The following is a 23,839-nucleotide window of genomic DNA, read 5'->3' on the forward strand; positions in this document are numbered from 1 at the left end:
AACGTTGGAAGCTGCACATCAGCTCGCTCTTTATTCAGCAAACATTCACTCCACAACTTTAAAACCACAGATAATTTCTCATTATTATTAATAACAATCTCCTCGTTAACAAATTAAAACACATCTCTTTTGTTCTCTTGACGTTTATGATTATTTTTAAGTTTTTAAAAAGTCAGTGGAGGGATGATTCTTAGGTTTTTCTTTAAAGAGCTCAAAGTAAATTTTAAAAAATGGAAGTAAATCTGAGGTTCGTTACAAGCGAACTAATTATAACAGGCTTGTGGTGGACATTGTCCTGTTTACGCTTGGTTTCAGACTCACTGGCTGTTCGGTGAACCTGACGTTCTCCTCACATGAACAGGAAGGAGTTAACCTACAGTATCTGTATCTCCCAGTCCATCGACACTCTGAGGCTCAGGCTGCTCACTGTCAGCCTGCTGCAGGTCTCTGTGTGCTGAAATGCAGCAGAGGCGTCCTCAGCACCTGGTGACGAAAAGAGAAGTTACAGAGAGCAGATAAAGAAATCTTCAATCTCCACAGTTCTTTCTAATAAATACACTGTTGAACAGCACAAAACAGTGTTTTTTATATTTGATTTTACGACATTAATATCAAAATGTCACATATTATCAAACAGTGAAACAGACCTAGATATGCAAGTGTTTTCCTGCAGGTTCTTCGTCTCTCATTTAATGTTGGCTGTGATGGAAGCTAATGTGGTTTTGCTGTTCTGGGACCCGTAATGGTGCATATGAGATGTGAGGATACTTGTGACTCTCAGTTATAACAGTCTAGCTGTGATTATGTGGGACTATAAAGGCAGAGCTCCTCACCTGCCAGGTGCACAAGCACTGCGGACGGTTTGTTCTTCACGCCGAGGACGGTGACCGACTGTATCGCAGCATCGCAGTCAAAAGTTCCTTCTTCACAGGCAGGACTGTGAGACATAACAACACATATCAAATCATCACCTGTGGCGTGTTTTCAGTTTAAAGGTTCACGTCAGCTTCCCTGTCAGTCACTTGTATAATCAAAACCACAGAAAAGTTTTTGTTTTAGCTCCTTTCACATGTGTCCTAAAACTGGATCCCTCTTCAGGAGGCGTGAGCTGTGACTCACCGGCAGAGCAGACGGCCTGACAGCATGTTGAACCTGCGCAGGCAGAAGGCCTTTCTGTCACGGTAGCTGAAGGAGTGGCCGTCGTCCAGGTACAACTCACCATCAGCGGCGCCCTGCAGGGAGGAGGGGCAGCAGTCAGGACTTCACTAATTAATTGATACAGCTGTCACAAGTCTAAACTATTATAGAGCAACTAAAAGGATTTTGTAAGGTACAGATGACACAGCATTCAAAAGCAACATTTTGTAGTTGGGCCTTGTAGAAAACAAAGACAATATATTTAATGTTTTCCTTCACTAGCTTCATTGATTTTTGTAAATATCTGTTTAATCAGAATTTGATGCAGCAACATGTTTCAAACAAGTTGGGACAGAAGCAACTAAAGACTGGGAAAGATGTGGAACGCTCCAAAAACACCTGTTTGGAACATTCCACAGGTAAACAGGTCTTTCCAACAGCTTTTCATAACAATGACCTTTAGCAAACTTGACCTGATCTGGCATCGTACTGCATTACACATCACATCAAACGGAACATCTGTAGCTTAATCGCCTCTATATGACAACAGCTACTGTTGCAGTGGATGTTAAACAGAGGTGTACAAATATAAGAAGGGCCGTAGTGCTGGAATGCATTATACTGTAAAAGTATATTTTCTATTCGTCAGTTTGTATAACTTTATTTGTTAAAGTCAAGATTGCGGTCAGAGCCAAACTGGTTTCATTTACTTTCTGAAACCTGGTACAGAAGCTGGATGCTCACATCCTTCGATGCTCACCTGAGAGTTGAGGGCCACAGTGATGGAGAGGGGGAGCTGCTGGAGCTCGGCGGTGCAGGAGCCACTTCCTGCTGACCTGCAGACCACAGAGCCGCCACGCTGGAACACCGGAACCTGCGCAGCAGAAACACCAAAAAAATCAAATATTAATTCAGAATATTTTGTTTTATTTGAGTTTAGACTGTTTTTTATGACTGTTTATCAAACCAGATAACTTTCTATTAATGAATCCTTTTTCTAGCATAAATTCTAAGTACAGTCTGTTTTTAAAATAGCATAAAAATGGCCGACAGTGTACATTACAGTGAGCCCTGCTGCTGTGAGAATCCACACAAACACTAACTGTGTCCAGAGTGACTGGAAGACTCAGCGTCACGCCTCCTTCATACACCTCTGCAGAGTGGACATCATACCACACCTACAACAGAAACCAGCCTTCATGTAACATCCACACCGAGGTGCACCATGAATACATTTCAACATATAAATATGTTACCTGGTGTCTGATTTACCTCACCAGATCCAGGAAGTAAGACTTGGACTTCTTGAACACCCGGTTCGGTTACAGGACAGGCCAGCAGGGCTCCACCTGCATGAAAAAAGACAGTTAAACTGAGAAAAACAAAATAATTCCAGGGTATACTTAGTAAAAATAGAAAAATAAAAGTTATTTATCACCAATCATATATTGGTTGTCCACAGTGAAGGTGCTCTCTTCTCTCTGGAACTCCACCCACAGAGGCCTGCACAGTTTTAAATGAAATGAGTATTTCTATGACGTTTTGTACAGCTTTCAAATTTCTAAAAGGCCATGTTTGTTAATATTGCATCATCAAAACATGAGAGACATTGACCTCTAGTGCCTGAAAACAACTCAAGCTGGCAGGAGCCTGCAGTAATACCACTGAGCAGCAGAGGGCAGCAGCACTAACCTGAGTGGAGGCAGACCTGAGGTGTGAGCCCGGTGGAACAGAGTGTACCAGTACGGCAGCAAACAGTACCTGAATTCAGAGAAGACAAACACACTATCTTTACAGGGATCATTAAAACATCATTTTGTAAAGCAATTTTTTACACTTATGTTCCATTCTGCAGGTGGACAAATGGGACAGATGAAACTGCTCATTTTCAGTTTCTTTCCAAGCAAACTGTGTCACCAAAGCAAAGCAAAACAAACAGAAGCTGTTAAATTTGACGAGCACCAAAGACTGATTAACCGAATTAAAATTGAAAAGACAACAGCGCCCAGTATCCCTGCCTCTCTCCCCGTTTCAAACTGGCTGACGCCTCACTGAGAGTACCTCTGCTGGATCACAGTGCGGATGGCAGCGGTGACTTTCTCTCCAAACAGCCAGGGCTCACGACGCTTTGTCACGTTTGCAGAGTGGCTTCGGAAAAACGGCTGCAGGGCGGCTGCCTGGTACCAGCGCACCAGCAGCTCCGGGTCCGGGTCCTGGAAGAACCCGCCAACATCAGCTAAAACAAACAGTGCAACAGCGCCTTGATAAGCTCCACCATATCTGTCTCTCAAACCACTCTAGAACAATTGTGGGATTTTAATATTTAACCTCACCTCCACAAAATGCTACGCCTGCCACGCTTAGAGACAAAAGCATCGGTATGGAGATCTTCAGGTACTCCCAGCTGGCAACGTTGTCACCTGTCCACACGGCTCCTGCGTCCCCAGCGAAGTCAACCACAACAAACAGTGCACTTCAGGATAGAACCACGAACGCATCACAGAGTTCACCTTTCATTTCACAAACGTACCAAATCTCTGTGACCCAGCGAAGAAGGAGCGTGACAGGACAAACGGTCTCTCCAAGCCACCTGAGCGAGTTATGAGACCCTCCACTGTGGCCATGTGCTGCGAGAAAACAAAACAAAAACCTAAAGCAGCATAAAGCATACTAATAACTGTCATTTAGTGAAGATGTACACCTTCAATATGACAAGAGGTGAACACGTTAAACTCACCTGCATTTTATTGTGGAATTTTAGACCTTAAAAGCCTTAATTAAACCACAGATTTTTCCACATAGACGACGTATTGGTGAGAGATATTGGTGTCAGACATGTATCAAAATAAGTTAATAAGCCTGCTCACCTGGTAGAAGCCGTACAGGTTGTGTAATTCCCGGTGTTCCCAGCCCCCATAATGCACTACGTCCTTTGGCATCGTCTGCTCGGGCCCGTCGAACACAGACGGTTCGTTCATATCATTCCACACATATAACGATGGCGTCGACCCCTGCACGAGACATAAAAAAAACTTCAACAACAGCAAAGCTGCTCTCTGTGAGTTCATGGCAGTAGAACTACTCAGTGAGTGAAAACGTATATGCACATATACAGCAGAATTATAGTTTATGTTCACACTCACCTTGTACTTATCCAGGCTGAAACATCTGGAGTACCATGCTCGAGTGTCTGGGCTGCTGAAGTCAAGGTAAGAGGAATTACCTGTGAGAGAAGGTAATAAAAACTCCAGTCAGAAGTAACAAAAACCACGTATGGAGAAATTCATCCATCTGTCTGTACAGTGGAGGAGCTCCAAGATGGCTCAATGTCACAAAAACATCCTGAGAAACGGATACCACAGAAATTAGGTCTAATATCTGTGTTAATGGATAAAGAAGTACAATAAAAGTTGATGATACCACAGGACTCAATGTTACGCACAATGTTAGACTCTTGGAAAAAGAAATTTGTCAATTAGGAAATCAGATCAAAATACTCAGGTGGTGCGCCTTTGACTCAGCCTTTAAGCCAAATAAAAATGATGGGAGATTTAAAAGATGGATCTTGAAAGGATTAACCACCTATTATACATTTACCCAGAGGGGGGTGTTTCAGAGTTTTCAGGAACTTCTGAGGTCTAATGGGCTGGAAAAGGACGATTTCTACAGATACCTACAGGTTAGAACCTATTTTAATCAGAATATAGAGAAAACTTGGGATTCAGCAGAACCAGGATTTTTTAATGTGTTTCTGTCCTTGTTATAGTCAGGCTCATGCACTAAAGTTGTTTCCAGGCTATATAATGGTATTCTACTATCTAAACAGGGTGACACAAACCATATTAGAAATAAATGGGAAAAAGATGGAAATTTACTTATTTCAACTGAAAGCTCGGAAAAGATCTGCAAATTACAATGGATGATCTCAAGTTCCAACACATGGAGGGAATTTTGTTGGAAGAACATTGTTCGATTTTTTGTGACTCCTGCCCAGAAAAAACATCAGGGTAGTGGAGGCACCTGCTGGAGACTCTGTGGGACAAATAATGCAAATCACTACCATATTTTCTGGGACTGTCCAGTGATCAAATCATTCTGGGAGCAGCTGAGTGAACATATCGATAATATTTTTACTAAAAAAATCCCTTGTAAGTTTGAAGCTCTGTACTTAGGAGACATTTCAGTTGATAACTGGACCCGGAAAGATAACAAACTGCTGTTAATGCTTTTAGCTGCAGGCAAAAAGACGATCACTAGAAACTGGTTAAAACCCGAAGCACCTACAATTGAAGAATGGATCAATATTGTGCAGGATATTTACACATTGGAGGAATTGACATTCACCCTCAAAGGCCAAAGGGAATCTTTTTTCAAGATCTGGTCAAAATGGACAGAATATATAAAACCTGTAACCTCTGTGAATTGAATTTGATTGTCATATGAAAGGTTGTCATGCCATACATTCTTGTTTTGGTTTGTGTTAACATACACACTTTAATGTGTTTTTTTTTTCTACTTCTTTTTCTGATGTGAATGATTGGAGGGGTTCCCCCACTCCCGCCCACATGTTATATTTGTTCTTTGTTATTAAAAATCTGGATTAGCATTTAACGATCCTGCATCCACAACGCTGATGTGGACATTAAATTGTATCGAGAAGTGAAGTTCTGTACCATCTGCTTTTCCAAATAAAAAATTGAATTAAAAAAAAAAGAAAAAAAAGAAATTAGGTCTGTTTTTATGTCACAGCAGGTGTCACAAGAAAAACATTACCAGGCCAGCATGAGCCGTGATAGATCTGCCCCTCCCTGTTCTTGACAAAATGCCCTCCGTCTCTGGCCTCACAGTACAGCGGCCAATCGGGGTCAACCTTGATGTGGGGATCGCTTATAACAACCAACTGGAAGATAAGAACAAAGTGCAGAATAAATAACCTAAAATTGCAGCATATGACCAACTAAAAGGGCAGTAAACGTCCTCGAACCGACCTTCCTCTTCTTCTTCTCGAGGTATCGCTGCAGGTCGGCCGGTTCGGGGAAAAGAGCAGAGTCCCAGGTAAAGTAACGCTTCCCGTCCGTGTGCTCGATATCCAGCCAGATAACGTCGTACGGAATACCGTGGCGATCAAATCCAGCATCTACAGCCTTCACGTCAGCTTCGTCGTTGTAGTTCCAGCGGCACTGGTGGTACCCGAGCGCAAACAGCGGGGGCAGGGCTTGATATCCTGACAGAGTGAGGCGAGAGAAGCACAGTTTTCACACTGATGGACGATGTTCAGGCATGTTGTCAGAGGTTTCAGCATATTGCACAGCATATTTGCAGAGGTAAGTGGGTGAATATGAAAAGAATTAACTGTTAGGAGACATTAAAAACATGTCGACATGTTGAAAGAGTAATCGTAGATGCAAATTACAAATAAATCTGACATTGTAAAATTGGTAAATTGACCTTTTTCAGATCATGATTTGGTGTTTATGTGCAGGAAAACATAATAAAAGACATCCGGTGCTGCGTACACACCTGTCAGCTGGGCATACTGGGAGAAGAGCTGCTGTGGACTGGGCCCGAGCAGAACCACGCAGTCAATCACGCCACTTTCTGACAGCCAGTGCACGTCAGTCTGAGGCTGCACGTGCCTCCTCTTCGCCGGGGGTGTCTGGTCAGCCTGGGTGAGGCAGGGGGTTATTAAATAAACATACATGCTTGCATTTAGAACAATCCTGATTTCAATAAAGTTAAGCAGAAACTGTTGGAGATCAGCACTGGAACAACGGTCACCTGATGCTCAGATGAGCTGTAATGAACGTTCACAAAGGTTTCGGATGCATTCAGCCAAAACACCCCCAAAGTCCTGTCGGGCTTGTGGGCCACCAACAGCGGCACAGAGCCATACAGGCCGAGGCGGCTGTACAATTCATAGGCAAAGACGTCCAAGTTGTACAGGCGGTACGGTTCGCCGTCTCTGCAAAATGAAATCAACGAAATGATTACCAACAGACTGTGAGAACTGAGTGCTGTATGCACTACTCTGCCTGCGTACCTGGTGTCCCTGAGCCGAAGGCCGTCAGCGTGCTCTGGTAGACCGAACACATGAGTGAAGCCGTGAAAGCTGAGGTCCGACCCGATGCTGGTGGGACCTGGACTTCAACAAGAAGAAGTTTTATTCATCTAGATCTGGATGTAGTGATGATTTGTATGGTTGTTTTTCTGAATGAGCTACAAAGCACCACAGATATTGAACAGTTGTAGCCTCTTTTCTTTTTATTAAATTCCACTCCATACTGTAAATATGGTTATTATATAGTTCTAAAATATGTTTAGAATCACACACAAAGTACTGACAAGAAGAACAGAACAGAATTACTGGCAGTTCGGCCTCTTTAAACCTGGAAAATAGCAGAAACAAACCATTAGCTTTGATGTCCACAAAGTGCCCGAATGTCTCTTTCCATAAAAAACTTGTGTGGCCCCCTTGGCGCTGTCAGAGGAACAAAGGCAAAAGAACAAATGCATTTATAGACCAGATTAGGCTTCACGTAGGAGTAATATTACATTCCAGTTTGAACAGTGTCGGTGTTGTCTTACCTCTCCACCATGAGCTGTGGCCCTGAGGAAAAAACAACAAAGGGAAAACATGTAATTGAATTCACTTGTTCTTGTGTTGGTTTGTTTCCAGTACACAGCCGTTACCTGAGATCCTCACCTGGGTGGATCCTGCAGAGTCTCGAACCACAGTTTGCCTTTGGAGTTGAGCGTCACCATCGTTTCGTCTTCACACAGGATTTCCAGCCGGAAAGGGAAGCGCCACACGCAAACCTGGTGACGTCCCGAGGACCAAGAAAGGGTGACGGAGTCCTCAGACCGTCTCTCCACTCTCAACCTGCCAGGGATAAAAAAAAAAGTAATACAAGATGGATAAAAACCCACTTGATAATGGCAGTAAAAGTAAGATAGAAAAGGTGCTTAACAGAGAATAAAATAAGAAAATCTAAATTCATTCCATCTAAATCTAAAGGCTAAAGTGAAGACTTTAGTTTTAGCTGCTTCCCTGATATCTGTAGATAGTTTGTTTCAGAGCTTTGGGGCATAATGGACAAAGGCTGCATCCCCAGTTTCCTTTCTGTTACTGGAAACCTGCAGTAGACCAGCAGCAGATGATCGCAGTGTTCTTAAAGGTAAATAGTAAACAAGGGATTAAGCCGTGTAGCTTGGTCCTCGTCCATTAAGGGCTTTGTATGTTGTTGACTAAATTAACTCCTACAAACTCATCTCTGTTCATTAAAATGACAGATTATGATGTTTTTTCCTTGAAAAAAAAATCCTTTGTGCATCAAAATGATCCAATTCTGCTCATCAAACACATAAACCTCTGCCTTTTTCTGTTTGGTTAGCTACTGTAGGCTACACAATGGCAAGTGGCAATACAGGAGTAACCCATGTTCAAGTGAGTGAATTGTACAGGTCAGTGTATCAGAAGTGTCATGTATTTTAACACAAGCCTTCAGCTTGACTACGTGATCATGATATCTTCGGCAGGACATTTCTTGGGTAGATACTGTAACAGAGGGATGATGCTGTTGCAGCTCTTACTGTTCACACTGTGCCTCCCCTGTTATCACATCTGGAACTCGGTAGCGGGCTTTAATGGGCTGGAGCTCATCTATTAATATCCTCACAGTGCCATTTTTGCATGGCGACACAGAGAGAAGCAGCAACTTCTGTGAAGACAACACAGTTTATTCATGCATGAAGTTCAGATATTACAAGCCGATGTTATTTTCTGTACTTTTATCCCCACAGATCTGCATCAACACAGCAAAAACACGCCACTAGCTTTTTGTTTTTTTCTAATATGGCAATGATCAAAAAGTGTCAAATGTGACCACAGATATAGATCATCAGTAATACTGGTGTTCGGACCTGCGTGCCATACTCCAACAGTTCAAAACGTGCCCCCTTCTCTGTGAGCACCATGGTGTCCAAAAGGGCTCGGTGCTGCGGGTTTGGCCCCTGGATCTGTCGCCTCAGAGGTGACAATAAACAAAAACATTACCATTACAGAGTGATCCTGCACAGCAAGACCTGTAGCTCAAATCCTACTGAATGCAAATCTGGAAAACAGACTCAGGTGTGGGTGATCATAGAGTTATTTGTGATCAAACTGTGGATCACAAATGTGATACTGAACGCCCAGCATACCTGTAAAAAGCAACATGCTCACTTTTCTTGAACTTGTCTTTCAATTCATCCTCAGCAGGAACACTGAGGAGCAAGCAGAGAATAAGAGAAAATAACTGACAATGTAAATTAGCTTTAGTTGCAGCCCTAAAACACACACATTGTATACCAGATGCTGCTCTGGGGAGACGCTTAAAATCACAAATTAAGAGAAAATGCAGGACACTATCAACACCCTGTGTGACACCGTGCGCCACAGGGAGCCTGATTCTTTCACTTCAAGCGGTTTTCAGCACACAGACTCCATGAGTAAAGTCAGAGGCCAGCGTTATAATTGGAAACAGCTTGTTGTTTGTACCTAACACCGGGTTGTCTCACTTCCGCCATTTCGAGCAGAAAGACAGCCAGAAATCAGCAGCGGCTATCAGTCGTCTGTGGTCTTCCGTCCTCTGGTTTGAACATTAACAACCACATTTCTGTGTAAACTTTTACGTTTGACTGAAGCTGACGTAACGAACAAACGTTCACTTTTAAGATCACGCAGAGGACGTGATTTCCACCAAGTCACACCACCGACCACACTTCCGGTGCGAGTTTTCAAAGTAAACTTCCTGCTTTAGTACCGCTAACTTAGCTGCTAATATTATTATTACTAGTATTTTTTTTTTAAATCAAAATCGTCACTAATATGCCAACTTGTCCACATTAGTGACAATTTTGATTTAAAAAATACCGAATTGTAGCACACTCATTTTGTTTGTTAATGTGCATTTCTTTTTTTTTTCTTTTTTTACACAAAAATATTTTAATAGACAATGGCTGTCTAAATAAAGACCAACAATTATTACTACACTGGACAAACAGAAAAACATCTCTTATGATGGAATTTAGTTCCTCTATTTTTATTTTTAATTTGTGCTTGTGTTTTTAAATGGTGTTTCTCCCACTTAGCTAATGGTTTGTGATGGGGGTTTGAAGACAGTGATAGTTAACCATATAACATGCTAACATTAGCCACAAATCTAAAAAAGATGTATCTTTACGAAACACATTTGTTATGAAACTGCCTAAATGAGACCAATTTTAGTTCAAAGCTACACATGGTCTGAGAACAGAAATAACGAATGTATATATATATATATATAGAGAGAGAGAGAGAGAGAGAGAGAGTAACTAATCTTTACATGACATTACAAACCTCAAGTTGCAGTTGTTTCAAGCTAGCGGCCTCTCCAGAGTTCTGTCGCCCTCTGGTGGTGACAGCGTGAACTTCAACACGAAGCACCCCGGACCTGGAGGCGGATGCGACTCTGACCTGTAGTAGACGCGCCGATGAAGATGCCAGATGCACGGACGCGTCGGTTATGTTTGCTGCTTTTCGTGTCAGTTTTCCGTCTCGGGACAGCGGCAGAGGTCTCCGTATGGAAGGTGGACATCAACTCGGTCAGTGTTACACCTGCAACATATGCATTTTTACGCGTTATTGCATAGCATGTCGTGCTAAGTCTTCCATAGCAGCTGTTAGCCCGGGTAGCTAACTGGCCCCTAGCAACTGCTCATCCTCCACCTTTTACACACACCACGCTTTCATAGTTCTGGTTTCGCCAGTCCGGCGAGATGTGCTACTCATCCAGGAATGAGCTGGTTTACATTTTCTTAATTTAAAGTCATAACTCTGCTTCCCAATTATGGAATTACGCGCTGCTACATAGCAGTGCTCACCTAGTATGTTATCGGTGGAATTGCATGAAGGCAGCTCATCTGTTAGGACGTAATAGTATTTGCAGGTGTGTCACAGAGGAACAGGGAATGTACCTGCTCAAACACATAATGAAAAGAAAGGGAGTGTGTGGCAGAGCGATATGCTGTGGTTAAGATAAGCCGGTTATAGCCTCAGTGCATGACAGACACGGTACTGTATTGTAGTTAGTCCTGACATAAAGTGCTGTACAATTATGAGGTACTTATACTTTACTTGAGTATTTCCTACATTTCAGAGGCAAATGTTGTGCTACTTTGCATGCTCACATTATTATAACAATATATAATTAACAATTATTCCCAGGGGGTTTATATTCACAGTGTGAAGTGTTTAATGTTATTAAAGTTATCTCCACCTTTACCAGCTTCAGCAGTAAAGCAATGCAGGGCTGCAGATCCTGGTTATTGTCATCTCTAGATTATTTTCTCTATTAATTCATTAGTTGTTTGGCTTGTAAAATGTCAGAAAATGGTGAAAAGTGTTGATAAGCGATGTCCTCAAATGTCTTGTTTTGTTCCCAACCTACAGAGCTTCAGTTTACTGTCACAGAGGAGTGAAAAAACAGAAAATATTCACAGTTAGGAAGCTGGAATCAGAGAATTTTGACCTTTTTTTCTTAAAGAAATGACTCAAGCCAATTAATTGATTATCAAAATAGTAGTTTTCAGCGATGAATTAAAATAGTTCGCAATGAATTGATTGATATTTGCAGCTCTATAACGATGTACACATTAATTCACAAATGATTAAAACCCAGTATTGTAATGTATATCATTCTGTATAGTTAGTGGTTTTAATGTTGGTATTTTAAATCTATTTTGAATGCATAACTTTTAATTGAGTATTTCTACACTGTGGTACTGCTACAGTGTGTGTTGTGGTATAAAAAAAAAGCACAATCTCTCAAGAGCTAAATAAGTGTGAGCTGCGTAGGTCATCCTATGAGGAAGTAAATGTATGTTTCAGAATGCCCCTCTATGCTATCAGAGCCAGGAAGTATATCAGGCTTTTCAGGAAATAGACTGTTTCTAAAAGCAGTCCTGCCTCCATTGTCTGGTAACAGGAATCATCCATCAGGATGTACTCCAGGTAATTAAACCTCAGTGGTTATATATTTATAAGAATTATCCACCTACCAATATGCTTTAGCACAGATTATCTGGCTCCATCAAAATTTATTGATGTTGGCCAGTAGTTCATTTAAAAAAGCAAAAACTTTTATAGACATGTACTTCTTTTTAACACGCATTTCACACAGTCCACATCTGTCGTGTATAGCTTCCTCATATGAAAAAATGACAAAAATGTTAGTGCGTTTTATTGGGCATAGCTTGTGAAAAAGCTCATAAAGTAGCTGACAGCTGAATGAGGTTCTATTTCAACTGTGAAAACTCGCTACACATGCACACGAACTCGTGGCAGCGCACTCTTACAGATCTGGCTTGTGTTTTATGGATCCACGAACACGTCTTGCCAGATTTGTACATTTGTGGTTTGAAACGCAGCTTGAGTCTGTTAGTGGCTGGTTATTTCCCTCTGTGTAAGTGATGAGAGGAGTGTTTGTCTTTGTTGTGCTTTCAGAAACAGGATGCTGTATTTCGAAAGACGCTGTATGCCAACACCACCATCTTCATGAAGTGTAAGTAGTCTGACCTGTTCTACGTGATTAATGATTGGGCCATTTCCCCCAGGCTCTTCCTGCATCTGCATCCACCTTCACGTAGATATTAAGATAAAAAGTACAGAGATCATTTGTCTGATTGTTGGAATATTTGCTATAACAAGACATTCTTTAACATACTGCCAGAGGAGTTGTGCGTCACATGAACGTAGCACTCATTGTTGGTGGTGGTGTTTATTCTGGCACCTGTTCTCTTTTTTAAGCGGCAAATTCCACCCATCAGGCACCTAAAACAAACCATAGCCAAGATTTCTTGGTTGCATGTGACCCAAGTCACAGCAACACATGAGCACAACAGGCAGAAGAGCTGTTCTGCACAGAAAGGCTCTTTGTTTCCTCCGCCTCGCTTTCCTATGAATTTTATGCAGTTCCTGTGGGATGACTTGGCCCAGTTACAATATACCTCAAGTTAGTTTGAGTAAAAAATAAACTAAAATTAAAAAGCAGTAACTCTACTGTCACAAGAACTCAAACTCTTACTCTCTCAATTTGAGAATATCAGTTGCAGTGATTGTCATGCTCAAGAATCACCACAGTGGAAGAACCAACTGCATGATGTGTTTATGGCTCTCACTGGCTGAAGTCCAAACATCACATATTAGCCAGATGTCCTGCAGCCTGAAGGCCAGGGAGCCTCATGGCACTGCGAACAAAATGTCAGTGTCTAAACTGATGAATAATATCGAAAAGCATCCTCTTAAATAATCCTTTTATTAATCCCACGGCGGGGAATTTATCTGCACATATTCTGTAGATGAGTTGCACTGTCGCTGCAGAAAAGTCTCCCCGTCTCTGCACTGTGTTCTCCATAGAACCACGCATGCATCCTGCTGCAGTCCACATGCTGACTTGTCACAGCCTGTGCTGACTTCGAGTGTCAGGGATCTAAATATTTTAAAGGTGAAATTCACTCTAAAACTCTTAAACACCATGTAAAGGGATAGTTTTATTTATCGTTACTGCAGTTATTTCAGTCTTGCTGATAAGACTCTGCACCAGGCACAGCATAGATTCTGATATTTTCAGCATATTTTCTGTGTAGTTTGGTAGAAAGAAATATAATATATAACATTTGATGGTAAAGGTTAGTTTTTGCTGTCAGTCCCCTTCAGAATTAGACTATTTCTCCTCTCTAGAAATCACTAGTTTCCATCAGCATTCGCCAGTCATAAAGTGAGAAATCCATAATACTGCAAATGAGGCAGAGATAGACCAGGATGCAATGCAACAACATGGCAGAGGGGAAAAGCTGAAGTCAGTGAAGTGTAAGTGGATGATAACACAGAGTCACTCCTGTCAGGTGATGATCAGGAACAGCTGCTGGGGCCTGAGGCCTGATTACTGTCTCATCACGCAGCGCTGCACCCTCTGAGTAACGTCCTCTTTTATCCCTCTGCAGTCCAGGGTGACACAGGGTCATGTGACCGAAACCTGGCGTTCAACATCAGCTGGTACCTGCGCTCCTCTGTTTGCTACAATGAGGTCTTTAACACGCCAGTGAGTATCGGCTCTTCTCTGCTGATGTCTGTGTGTTTTGCCGCGAGTGTTAATATCACACACAGGTTCAGCAGCTGTGGTCCACAGCAGGGACCGAATGTAAACAAGTAGATTTACTCAAGTACTGTGCTTAAGTACAGATTCAAGGTACTTGTACTTTATTTGAATATTTCCATTTTAGGCAACTTTATTTACTTTATTTACTTATTTACAACTATATTTCCTTTGTACTACATCTCAGAGGCAAATATTGGGCTTTTTACTCCACTACATTTGTCTGGCTGCTTTAGTTACTACCAGTGAAAACCACTTATCTCCAAATTTGGTGATTTTGAATTCAAATTTCTCTGATAAACTGAAGAATAAAGTCTTCCTCTATATATAAATAAACTCTTTAAAAAGCCTCTCGGGTTAGCTGGAAAATGCATCGTCACTAAGCTGAAAACAAGCTGTATTTTCTGAGCTCCTGAAACTTTTTGGCGATACGTGGTTCTCACAGGACTATGAGGCTACAAACATATGATTTTCTAGAATATGATGCATTGCTGTAGATTAAACTAGCCAACAGTATATAAAGTAGTTCAACCTTAAACCCCTACAGCAGCAAAATGCAACACACACATTAATGCAGCAGTAATATTAGTATTACAGTATTACATCAGATATAATAGGAAAACACTGACAGGGAACATTTACTGCACTATCAGGACTTTTACTTTTACTGGTTGGTAGAAATTGGCGATTGAAGATCAGTAGCACTTAAAATCAAATCATTCGTGTTTATCATGTTTTTTTTGCCACTTTTCACTCTCGGAAAGTTCACCTCATGGACTTTTCTACAGTTCAGGGGTTTTGGCTTCACATTCAGCATCAACACTCTGTCAGTCAGAGCAGCTGGTGTGTCCTCCCTCAGAGTGTTTTCACGGCCTCGGGCTCAGCTCCCGTCTTTGTGCCGGCGACGTCTCCTTGTCCGGCGGCGTCTCAAACTCAGCTGCTGCTTTGGCTTTGATGCGCTTCACCTTGTCGCTGTCGGTCTTGAAGCAGAGGGTCAGAAAGAGAGGGTATGTCGAGGTCACCTGGAGCCTGAATCGCTCTGTTTCTTATTCAGATGTGTTTTGAAATGTCATGTCGCCTCCGGCCGTTCTCAAAGCACTTTTCTAAAACAGGTGGAACACTGACTTCAAGCAAGACCAGAGCAGCATATACGAATTCTTTTAATGAAATCCAAATGTCAACAAACTGACATGAACTACTTTAAAAGTTTCTGGATTCCGTCTGAGCCAAGTATTCCATCGCAGCTCCATCTTCATCACTCGCACTCTCAAACATCTGCTCATTAATTTCCAGTTGTCATCAATAAAGCGCACTGACAGGCTCAGATCTGTTGTGTAAGCAGAGTGAGACACATGTGTGGTTTGGGTTCTTTGCAGCTATTCTTTCAACATTTATTTTGCAGCAACCAGAGTTGTTTGTCTGAAGTGTCATCAGGCCTTTGAAAGGGAATTTCTCTCCACCGTCCCAACAGGGATCACATGCTAACAGTGGCGTTCGTTACAGACTAATTGGTGCCTAATGTTGGCTGTTTTCTGTGTGGGGTTTCCACTAATAAAGAAGTCCGACAGCGTAGTGGGATGAGTTGAATTGAAGGTGATTACAGCATTCTACATATTGACAGTTTGAGATTGAGGTTGTTTCCTCCCGTTTTTAAACAAAATGAATCCAGACAGTCAAATAGAAGTAAAAATATAACACTTAAACTCTGTATTTATGCTGATTTCATCACTATTCCACACATTTTATCATTGATTATGAAATGTCACGCAGTGTCATCTGTGTTTTTTTAAAGAACTTCATTTTTTGTGCAGCTGTTGTTCACAACAGACTATATAAAGCATTAACTGTGTATATGTGGAAAAACTAGTTTGTGCATTTTAGATATTTGTAGTAAAACTACACACATATGCATGAATTAATTCATTTGGTGTAATGTTGTACCATCAGTACAGTTTTATAGTGTTATTAATTTCCCCCCACTGTCCGTTGTAGGACAACAAGGCGATGAACATGTTTGGTATGGACCACATGCTGAAAGACGGCTGGAGCGGCTTCTACAGTCAGGGCTACATGTACTTCGACAACTGCTCCTCCCTCTTCTTACCAAAGGTAAACAAAGGTGTCGTCTGACGATGAATAGCACACAAACACGATCAGCGTACTGAAGTTCAAGCTCGGTGCTTGTTAGTGCAGCAGTTATCTAATGTCTGCGCGTTTCAGCTAACTTTACCGTGCCCTCTCATCTAGGTGTATTATGCAGACTTCAACCCATATCAGCCCCTCACCAGCCCAAAGGTGAGTCACTGATAAAGCCGCTTATAAACGAGATTCACCATATTGATCATGATGTCTAAAAACGTCATCTGTGTGTGTGTGAGAGTCAAACCCTGGCGTTGTTTTACACTGTCAAATCCAAACTTTATAAAGCTTTTTTTTTTTTTTTTTTTAGTTTGTGCGTGTCGTCTGTTCACCTTAACGCTGTGTTCTGTGTTCTGTTTAGAGCGACCCATCCAATCAGAGCCTTATTTGGCCTGACAAGCCGGTAAGACATGCTGTCACTTTTAACGTGAATGTCTTCAAATGTATGTTTTTATAGGGGTCATGTTCTGCAGACCCCCCATAAGGTCACTGTAGGAATTGCATTTTCTGAACTACTTTTGCGTCCCCTCTCACAGCTGTTTGTGTGTTGGTCCAGTCCAGGTATAATACAGGTATAATAGCAGAGATGAACAGGCACTTTACATCATGCATTTATTGCTCATTACGTTTTTGGAAATAACCCCTCCCAGGTGAAAATATATTCTACTTAAATTCTACTTTTTGAAGAATGTCCTAAGTACACGCTGTGCTATTTTTTCGCCTTCGCGTATACGTAAGTGTACTCCAAGTAGTACTTGAGAACCGCTTGGGTAATACTCAAGTGTACTTGAAGTGTAAGTAGTTGCTAAATTGGTGCAGCTTAAGTGCACTGAAGTCCACCAGTTGAAATCATTCATGAACGTTCAAAACACACTTGCAGTACAATTGTATTATATCAACAATGTGTGGGATATATACTTAAATATACTTCAAATGAAGTCAAGCATGCAAACAGTGTATTAAAGAGAATGGGAAAATATTAATATTCATTTCATAAACTATTAAAGTATTTGTAATTTAGAATTTAAAGTACAATAATACACTTACAATGAAGTGCACTTTTTATAAGTACTTTGAAATACCACTTTAACTTAATGACGTTTATTTAGAAGCACTTTTTAAAACTATATGTCAAACATACTTTAAATGAAGCACAGAAAGTAAAAGTGTACTTGAAATGACTTTCCTATACTTCAGTTATTTTTCTAACACACTAACGTGTTCTGCTGTTTGACCTGGTTTCAATCCTTTTTGCAGGACATCAGCGCCGTGGCCAAAGCCTGGGAGGACAGTCCTTATCTGTTCATAGTGAAGGTGCAGCCTTTGTTCCGCGGAGTCGAGGAAGAAGACATCGGGGCCGAGCAGCTCAGCTTTGCTTTCACAAGTGAGAAGCACCATTTCACCACAGAAGCTTTAGGATCTCTCGTCTTCACTCGGGAGATAAATTGGTGAAGCAGAGAGGAACAAAAAGATGAGACTTTTCAGAAGTGACAGTTTTGTGTCAGCAGATGAGACTTTTTTTTTTGGTTTTCTTTCATCAGTGAAAGTTGAGATGAAGAGACCACATGACTACTCGTCTCCAGCAGACTGGCCCCTGATGATGGTATGCACTATGAGTTATATAAAAGGAGGTTTTATAGATGTTTAAAAATGTCTTCAGCACAAGTTTTATGGTTCCAACTAATTATATGACAGTTTAGAGTTTAGAGCAAACAAACCTCTTGGCCGTAATAGTTTTTAGATTTTCAGCTTCCTCATTGTTTATAGGACAGTAGGACAGTTGGACAGCATCAGTATTGGTCTGCAGGAACGATTGGAATAGAAAGCTTAACTGGTCTCTCCCTCCCGTCCATCACAGTTCTTCATGATCATGTGCATTGTGTACGTGCTGTTCGGGGCTCTCTGGCTCTTCTGGTGTGCCTGCTACTGGAGGGATCTGCTGCGGATCCAGTTCTGGATCGGCGCTGTCATCATCCTCGGCATGCTGGAAAAAGCTGTGTTTTACTCTGAATACCAGAGCATCCGTTACAAAGGAGACTACGGTTGGTTGGTTTTGTACACTTGCTCGTCTGTGTGTGGAATGATATTTTCTCTGTTTTCCTCAGTAATCGTTATTTTGTCTCCTCAGTTCAAGGTGCTGTGATTTTCGCTGAGCTGCTCTCTGCACTGAAAAGATCTTTAGCCCGGATCCTGGTCCTCATAGTCAGTCTCGGCTACGGCATCGTCAAGTAAGTCTACTCTTTTAAAACATACCTTTTTAAGCTGATCTGGTTTTTTTAGTATTTCCCCTTTTAAAATGAGGAGTCATTATTCTTCAGAAATTAAAACCAGTGGGGGACTAGCTGCTAATAGTACCATTTCAATCATGTGTCAGTGTGATGAACAGTTTTTCCCCTCGCTCATGCAGACCCCGGTTGGGTACCACAGTGCACCGGCTGGTAGCTGTTGGGCTTCTTTACCTGCTCTTCTCCTCTGTGGAAGGTGTGCTACGAGTGACGGGTGTAAGTACCGACTGTTAGTGAACTTCACCAGCCTCACACCACCCGACAGCTATCATTCTCAGCATTTATCATACAAATACATACAGGCATGTGAGAAAATTAGGACACCCCATTAAATAATCAGCTCTTTATTTAGAAATGGTACACATACCAATATCCAGTCATGTTTTTATGTATTTTTCAAAAAGAAAGTGATTTGATTGCAATTTAACAACAAAAATGAACATTGTTTGACAAATCCAAAAAAAGAAAAAAAATAAAGTATGTATTTCAATGGAGGAAAAAGTTAGGACACCCTACCCCCTAGTAGCTAGTGTTGCCCCCTTTGGCTGATATGACTTCAACGAGACGCTTTTTGTAGCCTTTTACCAGTCTCTGACATCGATCAGGAGAAAGTTTGGCCCACTCCTCAATGCAGAATTCTTTCAGCTGTGAGATGTTTGAGGGGTGTCTTGCATGTACAGCCCGTTTCAAGTCACCCCACAGCATTTCGATGGGATTAAGATCAGGGCTTTGACTTGGCCATTCCAGGACTCTCCACTTCTTCCTTTTTAGCCAGTCCTTGGTGGATTTGCTGGTATGCTTTGGGTCATTGTCTTGTTGCAGTATCCAGTTACGCTTCAGCTTTAATTTTTTGACAGATGGTTTCACATTTTTTTCAAGCACCCTCTGATACACAGTAGAATTCATGGTGGATTCTATGATGGTGAGTTGGCCAGGTCCTGCTGCAGCAAAGCATCCCCAAACCATGACACTGCCCCCTCCATGCTTTACAGTTGGTATGAGGTTCTTTTCTTGGAAGGCTGTATTTGGTTTACGCCAAACATGTCTTCTGTTCTGGTGTCCAAATAATTCAATTTTAGACTCATCTGTCCAAAGAACCTTATTCCAGAAGTCGTGGTCTTTGTCTATGTTCTCTCTGGCAAACTTCAGTCTGGCCTTGATGTTTTTTTTAGAGAGCAAAGGTTTCTTCCTTGCACACCTCCCATGCAAGTCACACTTGTGCAGTCTCTTTCTGATGGTAGAGTCGTGCACTTTCACATCGACAGTTGCCAGAACCTGCTGTAATTCCCTTGATGACACTTTAGGATTTTTCAGGACCTCTTTGAGCATCTTGCGTTCTGCTCTGGGGGTAAACTTGCTCGGACGGCCAGATCTTGGCATGGTGGCAGTTGTTTTAAATGTCCTCCACTTGTAAATAATTTTGCGAATGGTGGAATGGCTGATGTTAAATTCTTTTGAAATCTTTTTAAATCCTTTACCAGACTCGTAAGCGGCCACAATCTTCTTTCTGAGGGCATCAGGAAGCTCTTTAGACCTCACCATGGCGCTCACCTCAACATACCAACTGTCAGGGCCACACCAAACTAAATTTGAGGTTTAAATAGGGCAAGGCTCCATTCAAATGCTGGGTAACGATGTACTAATCATGTGCACCTGACGTGATGCACCTGTTTGGGATTTGCAACATTTTAAGAGGGATAATATAGGGGGGTGTCCTAATTTATTCCTCACCAGAAATTGCATTATTTTTTAATTAAATTTTACAGCAAGTTTTAAACTGGCTTTTCTTATTTTTTTATTGTTTAGTTATATTACTTGGATCCCTCAGTTTAATTAAAATTGACATTAAATACCCATATGTCCAAATATATTTTAAAATACACAGGATTTCATGAGGTGTCCTAATTTTTTCACATGCCTGTAAACGGTAACTTTATCCTTAAAACCATCTGAATTGTCCGGGTTTGTTATTCTGACAAAATGGCCTTCTCTCATTAGAGTTTCCATTTAGTTTCGTAGCTCTTAAGATTTCAGGCTGATTTAGCAACACCTGTGGTAACCGTGGTAACAGCAGTTGCAGTTTAATACAGCAGCAAGCACACCATGAGCAGCTACCGTGTCAGACATCAACAGAGGAAGTAGTGGTGTGTTTGCAGTGTGTGTTTTAAAGAAGCGGTTATTCAGTAATGTGCCTTTTCCCATCATGCTGATGCTGTGTGTAACTTCTGAGGTGCTTCACAATAAAAGCCTCCTTGTGTTTTGCACGTTGGATGATTTATTGTGATGCGGCTGCAGTGCAGTCCTGTAAGTCATGCATGCAAGTGGCAGACCCCGTCACTAAAAATGAAAACTACCGCAGAGAATGTGAGTACATTAAATGGCTGTTGCTGAAAAAGAAATGCTGATCATGATTAGGATGAATTCCTATGGAAATCTTAAAGATAAGAGCTTAAAGGCATCACTCGGATAGAAGTGCGAGGTAGCTGTGTTGAAACGGAGATCCTGCTAAGTGGAGTCAATAGAGTGCACAGAATACATTAATCTATGTCAACCAAGCCACCCCATGAAGACTGACTGTATCCCAAACTATACAAAAGATGTAAGTCTGAGGAGGTGCACTTTCTCGCTGCTGTTCAGGAGACTTTCTATTTAATTTCTAAGCCTTAATTCACAACTTTCTGTGACCACAGATGAATTTCACCGAGGCAAATGTAATGAACCCGCTGCAGTTTAGATAAGATTGGACGTTATCTGTTGCAGCCCCCACAAGCGGTTTTAACACAAAACTCTCGCCTGACACAGCTTTCAAGGCACTCTGTATAAATACATCTGATCTGAGCAGAGGAGACGATGGAGAGATGAGGTTACGCAGGGATTCGGTCTCCAGGAGGCAGACAAGTGATGATAATAGGGAATGACGAATTTGATCTAGGAGTGATATTCAAAGCCACAGACACTGCAAGTCATGAAAACACGAAGTTACTCAAAGGAACATGAGCTAAGAAAGGCAGTAAGAAGGGTTGAGAGAGGTTGTGTAGTTTGGTGAGCAGATGTGTTTTGTCAGGCTGCAGCTCCAGAGAGGGAAGACTTCACCAACACATGCTCGTCTTATGTTTGAAAGAAGCGCTGTGGCTTCCCTTGTGGCTAAGTCATGTTTGCACACACACTATTTGCTCTCTGCTGTCCTCCAGGCTCACGTTTTGTCTTGTTTGTAAAATTCGACTCTTGTCTTGTTTTCCAGGGTTTCTATGGGACGGTTGCCCTGGTGGCTAATCTCAGCCTCTCCCTTATTGACTCCTGTGTCATGTGGTGGATATCCTTTACCCGGCTAGGGCTGATCGGGGCTGATCAGGATGTGCATTTTCCAACGCGTTGCAGATACAAGCTTTTGATTCTGATCATTTGAATGTGTGTGTAGTCTGTTGTCCTTAATTTGTGTCCACATTTTCATCAGTCTTTCTCAAACCACTCGTCTCCTGAAGCTCCGCAGAAACGTGGTGAAGCTCTCCTTATATCAACACTTCACCAACACTCTCATCTTCTCTGTGGTCGGTGAGTAGCGACGGCTCTAAGAAGTACAGCCTCTTAGCAGAGCTGCAACGTAGCTTAAAAACAGCTGCTTCATTATGGTCAGTTTAAGGGTAACTTCATCAATTACACACATCAAAGTCTGTTTATAGGTGCTGGGGAGAAAAAAGGGTTATATAAAACCTTTTACAGCTCTGGAACAAGCAGCAACCTCCAGGGCTGATAGAGTAAATGAAGCCAATGCAGATGTGCCAAAACTGCATTTCCTCGAATGGCCACTTGAGGCTCCAAGAGAGAGTCAATCCCCATAGACCTCCATATTAAACTGCTCAACTATACATCAGCTTGTCACTATAGCTAATTTCCCTCTTCATGACAGCTTTACAGGGAATGAATTTTTTTATAGCTCACTTGTTTAAACTTTATTAAGGTTTGAAGTTATTATAGGCATGGCTGCTTTGAGTTGACAGGTTGCCACTATGTTTTAGCAACCAGGCAACTGTTCATAGGAGTACAATGCTAAATTGGAGGAGTACTCTTTTATCAAGGTCAGCATCTGAAACTGAAATAATACATGTTTTACCATATTTTTCTGCACAGATTAAACAAAGTAGATATAATGTTTTCATTTGGGAGCTTTAGAGGTGCTGGTAGGAAGATTTTGTCACCTTTGGACAGAGCCAGTCTTGCTGTCGCCCCCTGTTTCCAGTCTTTATGCTAAGCTAAGCTAGCCGGCAGCTGGCTACCTTTTGGCTGGTATGACCTTTTCCAGTTTTGCTTCCACTGGTTTGAGGCTTTATATGCGCTTTCTGATTTGCAAATCATTTGCAGACCTCAAAATGAGCCTGTTTTTTTGCTTTGTATCCACAGCTTCCATCATATTCATCATCTGGACTACCAAAGTCTTCAAGCTGGTAGACTGCCAGACGGTCAGTTTGGTTTCTGTTATTGATCGATTATTGGATTGTGTTGAGGTTTCCGTTTCTTGTTTCTACAGAGGTGAAAAGTCAACCCGACAACATCCATGTTCACTCTTTTCTGCTTGTGTCCTTTCCACAGGGTTGGAGGGACTTGTGGGTAGACGATGCCTTCTGGCGGCTCCTGTTCTCCACCATTCTGCTGGTGATCATGGTGCTGCTGCGGCCCTCTGCTAACAGCCAGAGGTCAGAGTCCATCTCGAGCCGACGCTGATCTTGGAGCCTAAAACCATCTCAGACGTTTGAGGTTGCCAGGAGTTGTATTTCATTTCGGGTTCTGTTTTCTCTCAGGTTCTCCCATTCTCCTCTGATCGATGAAGATGATGAAGAGGAAGATGCCAAGGAGCCCATGCTGAATGAGGCTTTTGGTAAGACTTGTAGCTCCCCTGCTTTACATTGCAAAACCAGCTGGGGATTGAGAAACTGTCAACATTTAGATCGTGTCTTGTAGCAGCTGAGTGTGTCGCTGTTTGCTAACAAGCAGCTCTGTCCAGCCAGCTAACCTCGTAAGCAGACCTGATATGCACGCTAGCTAAAGTATCCAGTAAATGCTAGCCTTAAGAGAGCTAAGGGCTGCAGGGCCAAAGATTTCCTCATGTTT

At 41.9% G+C, this 23,839-nt stretch overlaps 2 protein-coding genes across 10 annotated transcripts in view; one reads left to right on the forward strand and one right to left on the reverse strand.

The window, feature by feature from the left end:
* On the reverse strand, positions 1–11,083 carry ganc (glucosidase, alpha; neutral C). Of its 7 annotated transcripts, XM_041953429.1 has the most exons (26): positions 11,038–11,083; positions 10,514–10,771; positions 9,337–9,399; positions 9,058–9,160; positions 8,728–8,855; positions 7,841–8,017; positions 7,723–7,744; positions 7,546–7,615; positions 7,178–7,274; positions 6,916–7,099; positions 6,658–6,802; positions 6,126–6,361; positions 5,911–6,037; positions 4,281–4,360; positions 4,005–4,148; positions 3,668–3,764; positions 3,471–3,572; positions 3,199–3,373; positions 2,830–2,898; positions 2,576–2,640; positions 2,410–2,486; positions 2,196–2,315; positions 1,898–2,011; positions 1,120–1,232; positions 834–937; positions 2–483 (listed from the first exon to the last, which is right to left on the reverse strand). In XM_041953429.1, exons 4-26 carry the CDS (start codon positions 9,109–9,111, stop codon positions 374–376), a joined length of 2,610 nt encoding a protein of 869 aa, XP_041809363.1. In that variant the 5' UTR covers positions 9,112–9,160; positions 9,337–9,399; positions 10,514–10,771; positions 11,038–11,083; the 3' UTR covers positions 2–373. The 7 variants fall into 7 exon arrangements, 5 of the variants coding, with proteins under 5 accessions (XP_041809364.1, XP_041809360.1, XP_041809363.1 ...); XM_041953430.1 differs by lacking the exons at positions 10,514–10,771; positions 11,038–11,083 and adding an exon at positions 9,674–9,861 and having other exon boundaries at positions 1–483; positions 9,359–9,399; XM_041953426.1 differs by lacking the exons at positions 10,514–10,771; positions 11,038–11,083 and adding an exon at positions 9,674–9,861 and having other exon boundaries at positions 1–483.
* LOC121618133 (transmembrane protein 87A-like) overlaps positions 10,630–23,839 on the forward strand; it is a 17,441-nt gene continuing 4,231 nt past the window's right edge. Inside the window, exons 1-16 of one of the 3 annotated variants that reach the window (XM_041953435.1) lie at positions 10,630–10,758; positions 12,659–12,716; positions 14,158–14,255; positions 16,302–16,418; positions 16,557–16,604; positions 16,810–16,851; positions 17,706–17,832; positions 17,990–18,051; positions 18,307–18,490; positions 18,577–18,676; positions 18,856–18,949; positions 21,975–22,046; positions 22,177–22,285; positions 23,132–23,190; positions 23,321–23,424; positions 23,530–23,606. In XM_041953435.1, the coding sequence (XP_041809369.1) occupies positions 10,648–10,758; positions 12,659–12,716; positions 14,158–14,255; positions 16,302–16,418; positions 16,557–16,604; positions 16,810–16,851; positions 17,706–17,832; positions 17,990–18,051; positions 18,307–18,490; positions 18,577–18,676; positions 18,856–18,949; positions 21,975–22,046; positions 22,177–22,285; positions 23,132–23,190; positions 23,321–23,424; positions 23,530–23,606 (1,462 nt within the window). In that variant the 5' untranslated portion in view covers positions 10,630–10,647. Of the gene's footprint in view, positions 10,759–11,678; positions 12,167–12,658; positions 12,717–14,157; positions 14,256–15,784; positions 15,903–16,301; positions 16,419–16,556; positions 16,605–16,809; positions 16,852–17,705; positions 17,833–17,989; positions 18,052–18,306; positions 18,491–18,576; positions 18,677–18,855; positions 18,950–21,974; positions 22,047–22,176; positions 22,286–23,131; positions 23,191–23,320; positions 23,425–23,529; positions 23,607–23,839 lie in introns of those variants that run through there. The other 2 variants (XM_041953436.1, XM_041953439.1) reach the window with 2 other exon arrangements.

The sequence above is a fragment of the Chelmon rostratus genome, chromosome 15 (assembly GCF_017976325.1).
Source record: "Chelmon rostratus isolate fCheRos1 chromosome 15, fCheRos1.pri, whole genome shotgun sequence".
Taxonomy (NCBI): Eukaryota; Metazoa; Chordata; class Actinopteri; order Chaetodontiformes; family Chaetodontidae; genus Chelmon; species Chelmon rostratus.

What these genes read in the sequence shown, in the direction of transcription:
- ganc (XM_041953426.1), bottom strand. Translation starts at nt 9,702, where the DNA reads ATGGCGGAAGTGAGACAACCCGGTGTTAG. An exon ending in GAGCATGTTGCTTTTTACAG is followed by an intron (nt 9,161 to 9,336) that starts GTATGCTGGGCG and finishes GTCACCTCTGAG; the next exon opens with GCGACAGATCCAGGGGCCAA. An exon ending in CGCACTGTGATCCAGCAGAG is followed by an intron (nt 2,899 to 3,198) that starts GTACTCTCAGTG and finishes CTCTGAATTCAG; the next exon opens with GTACTGTTTGCTGCCGTACT.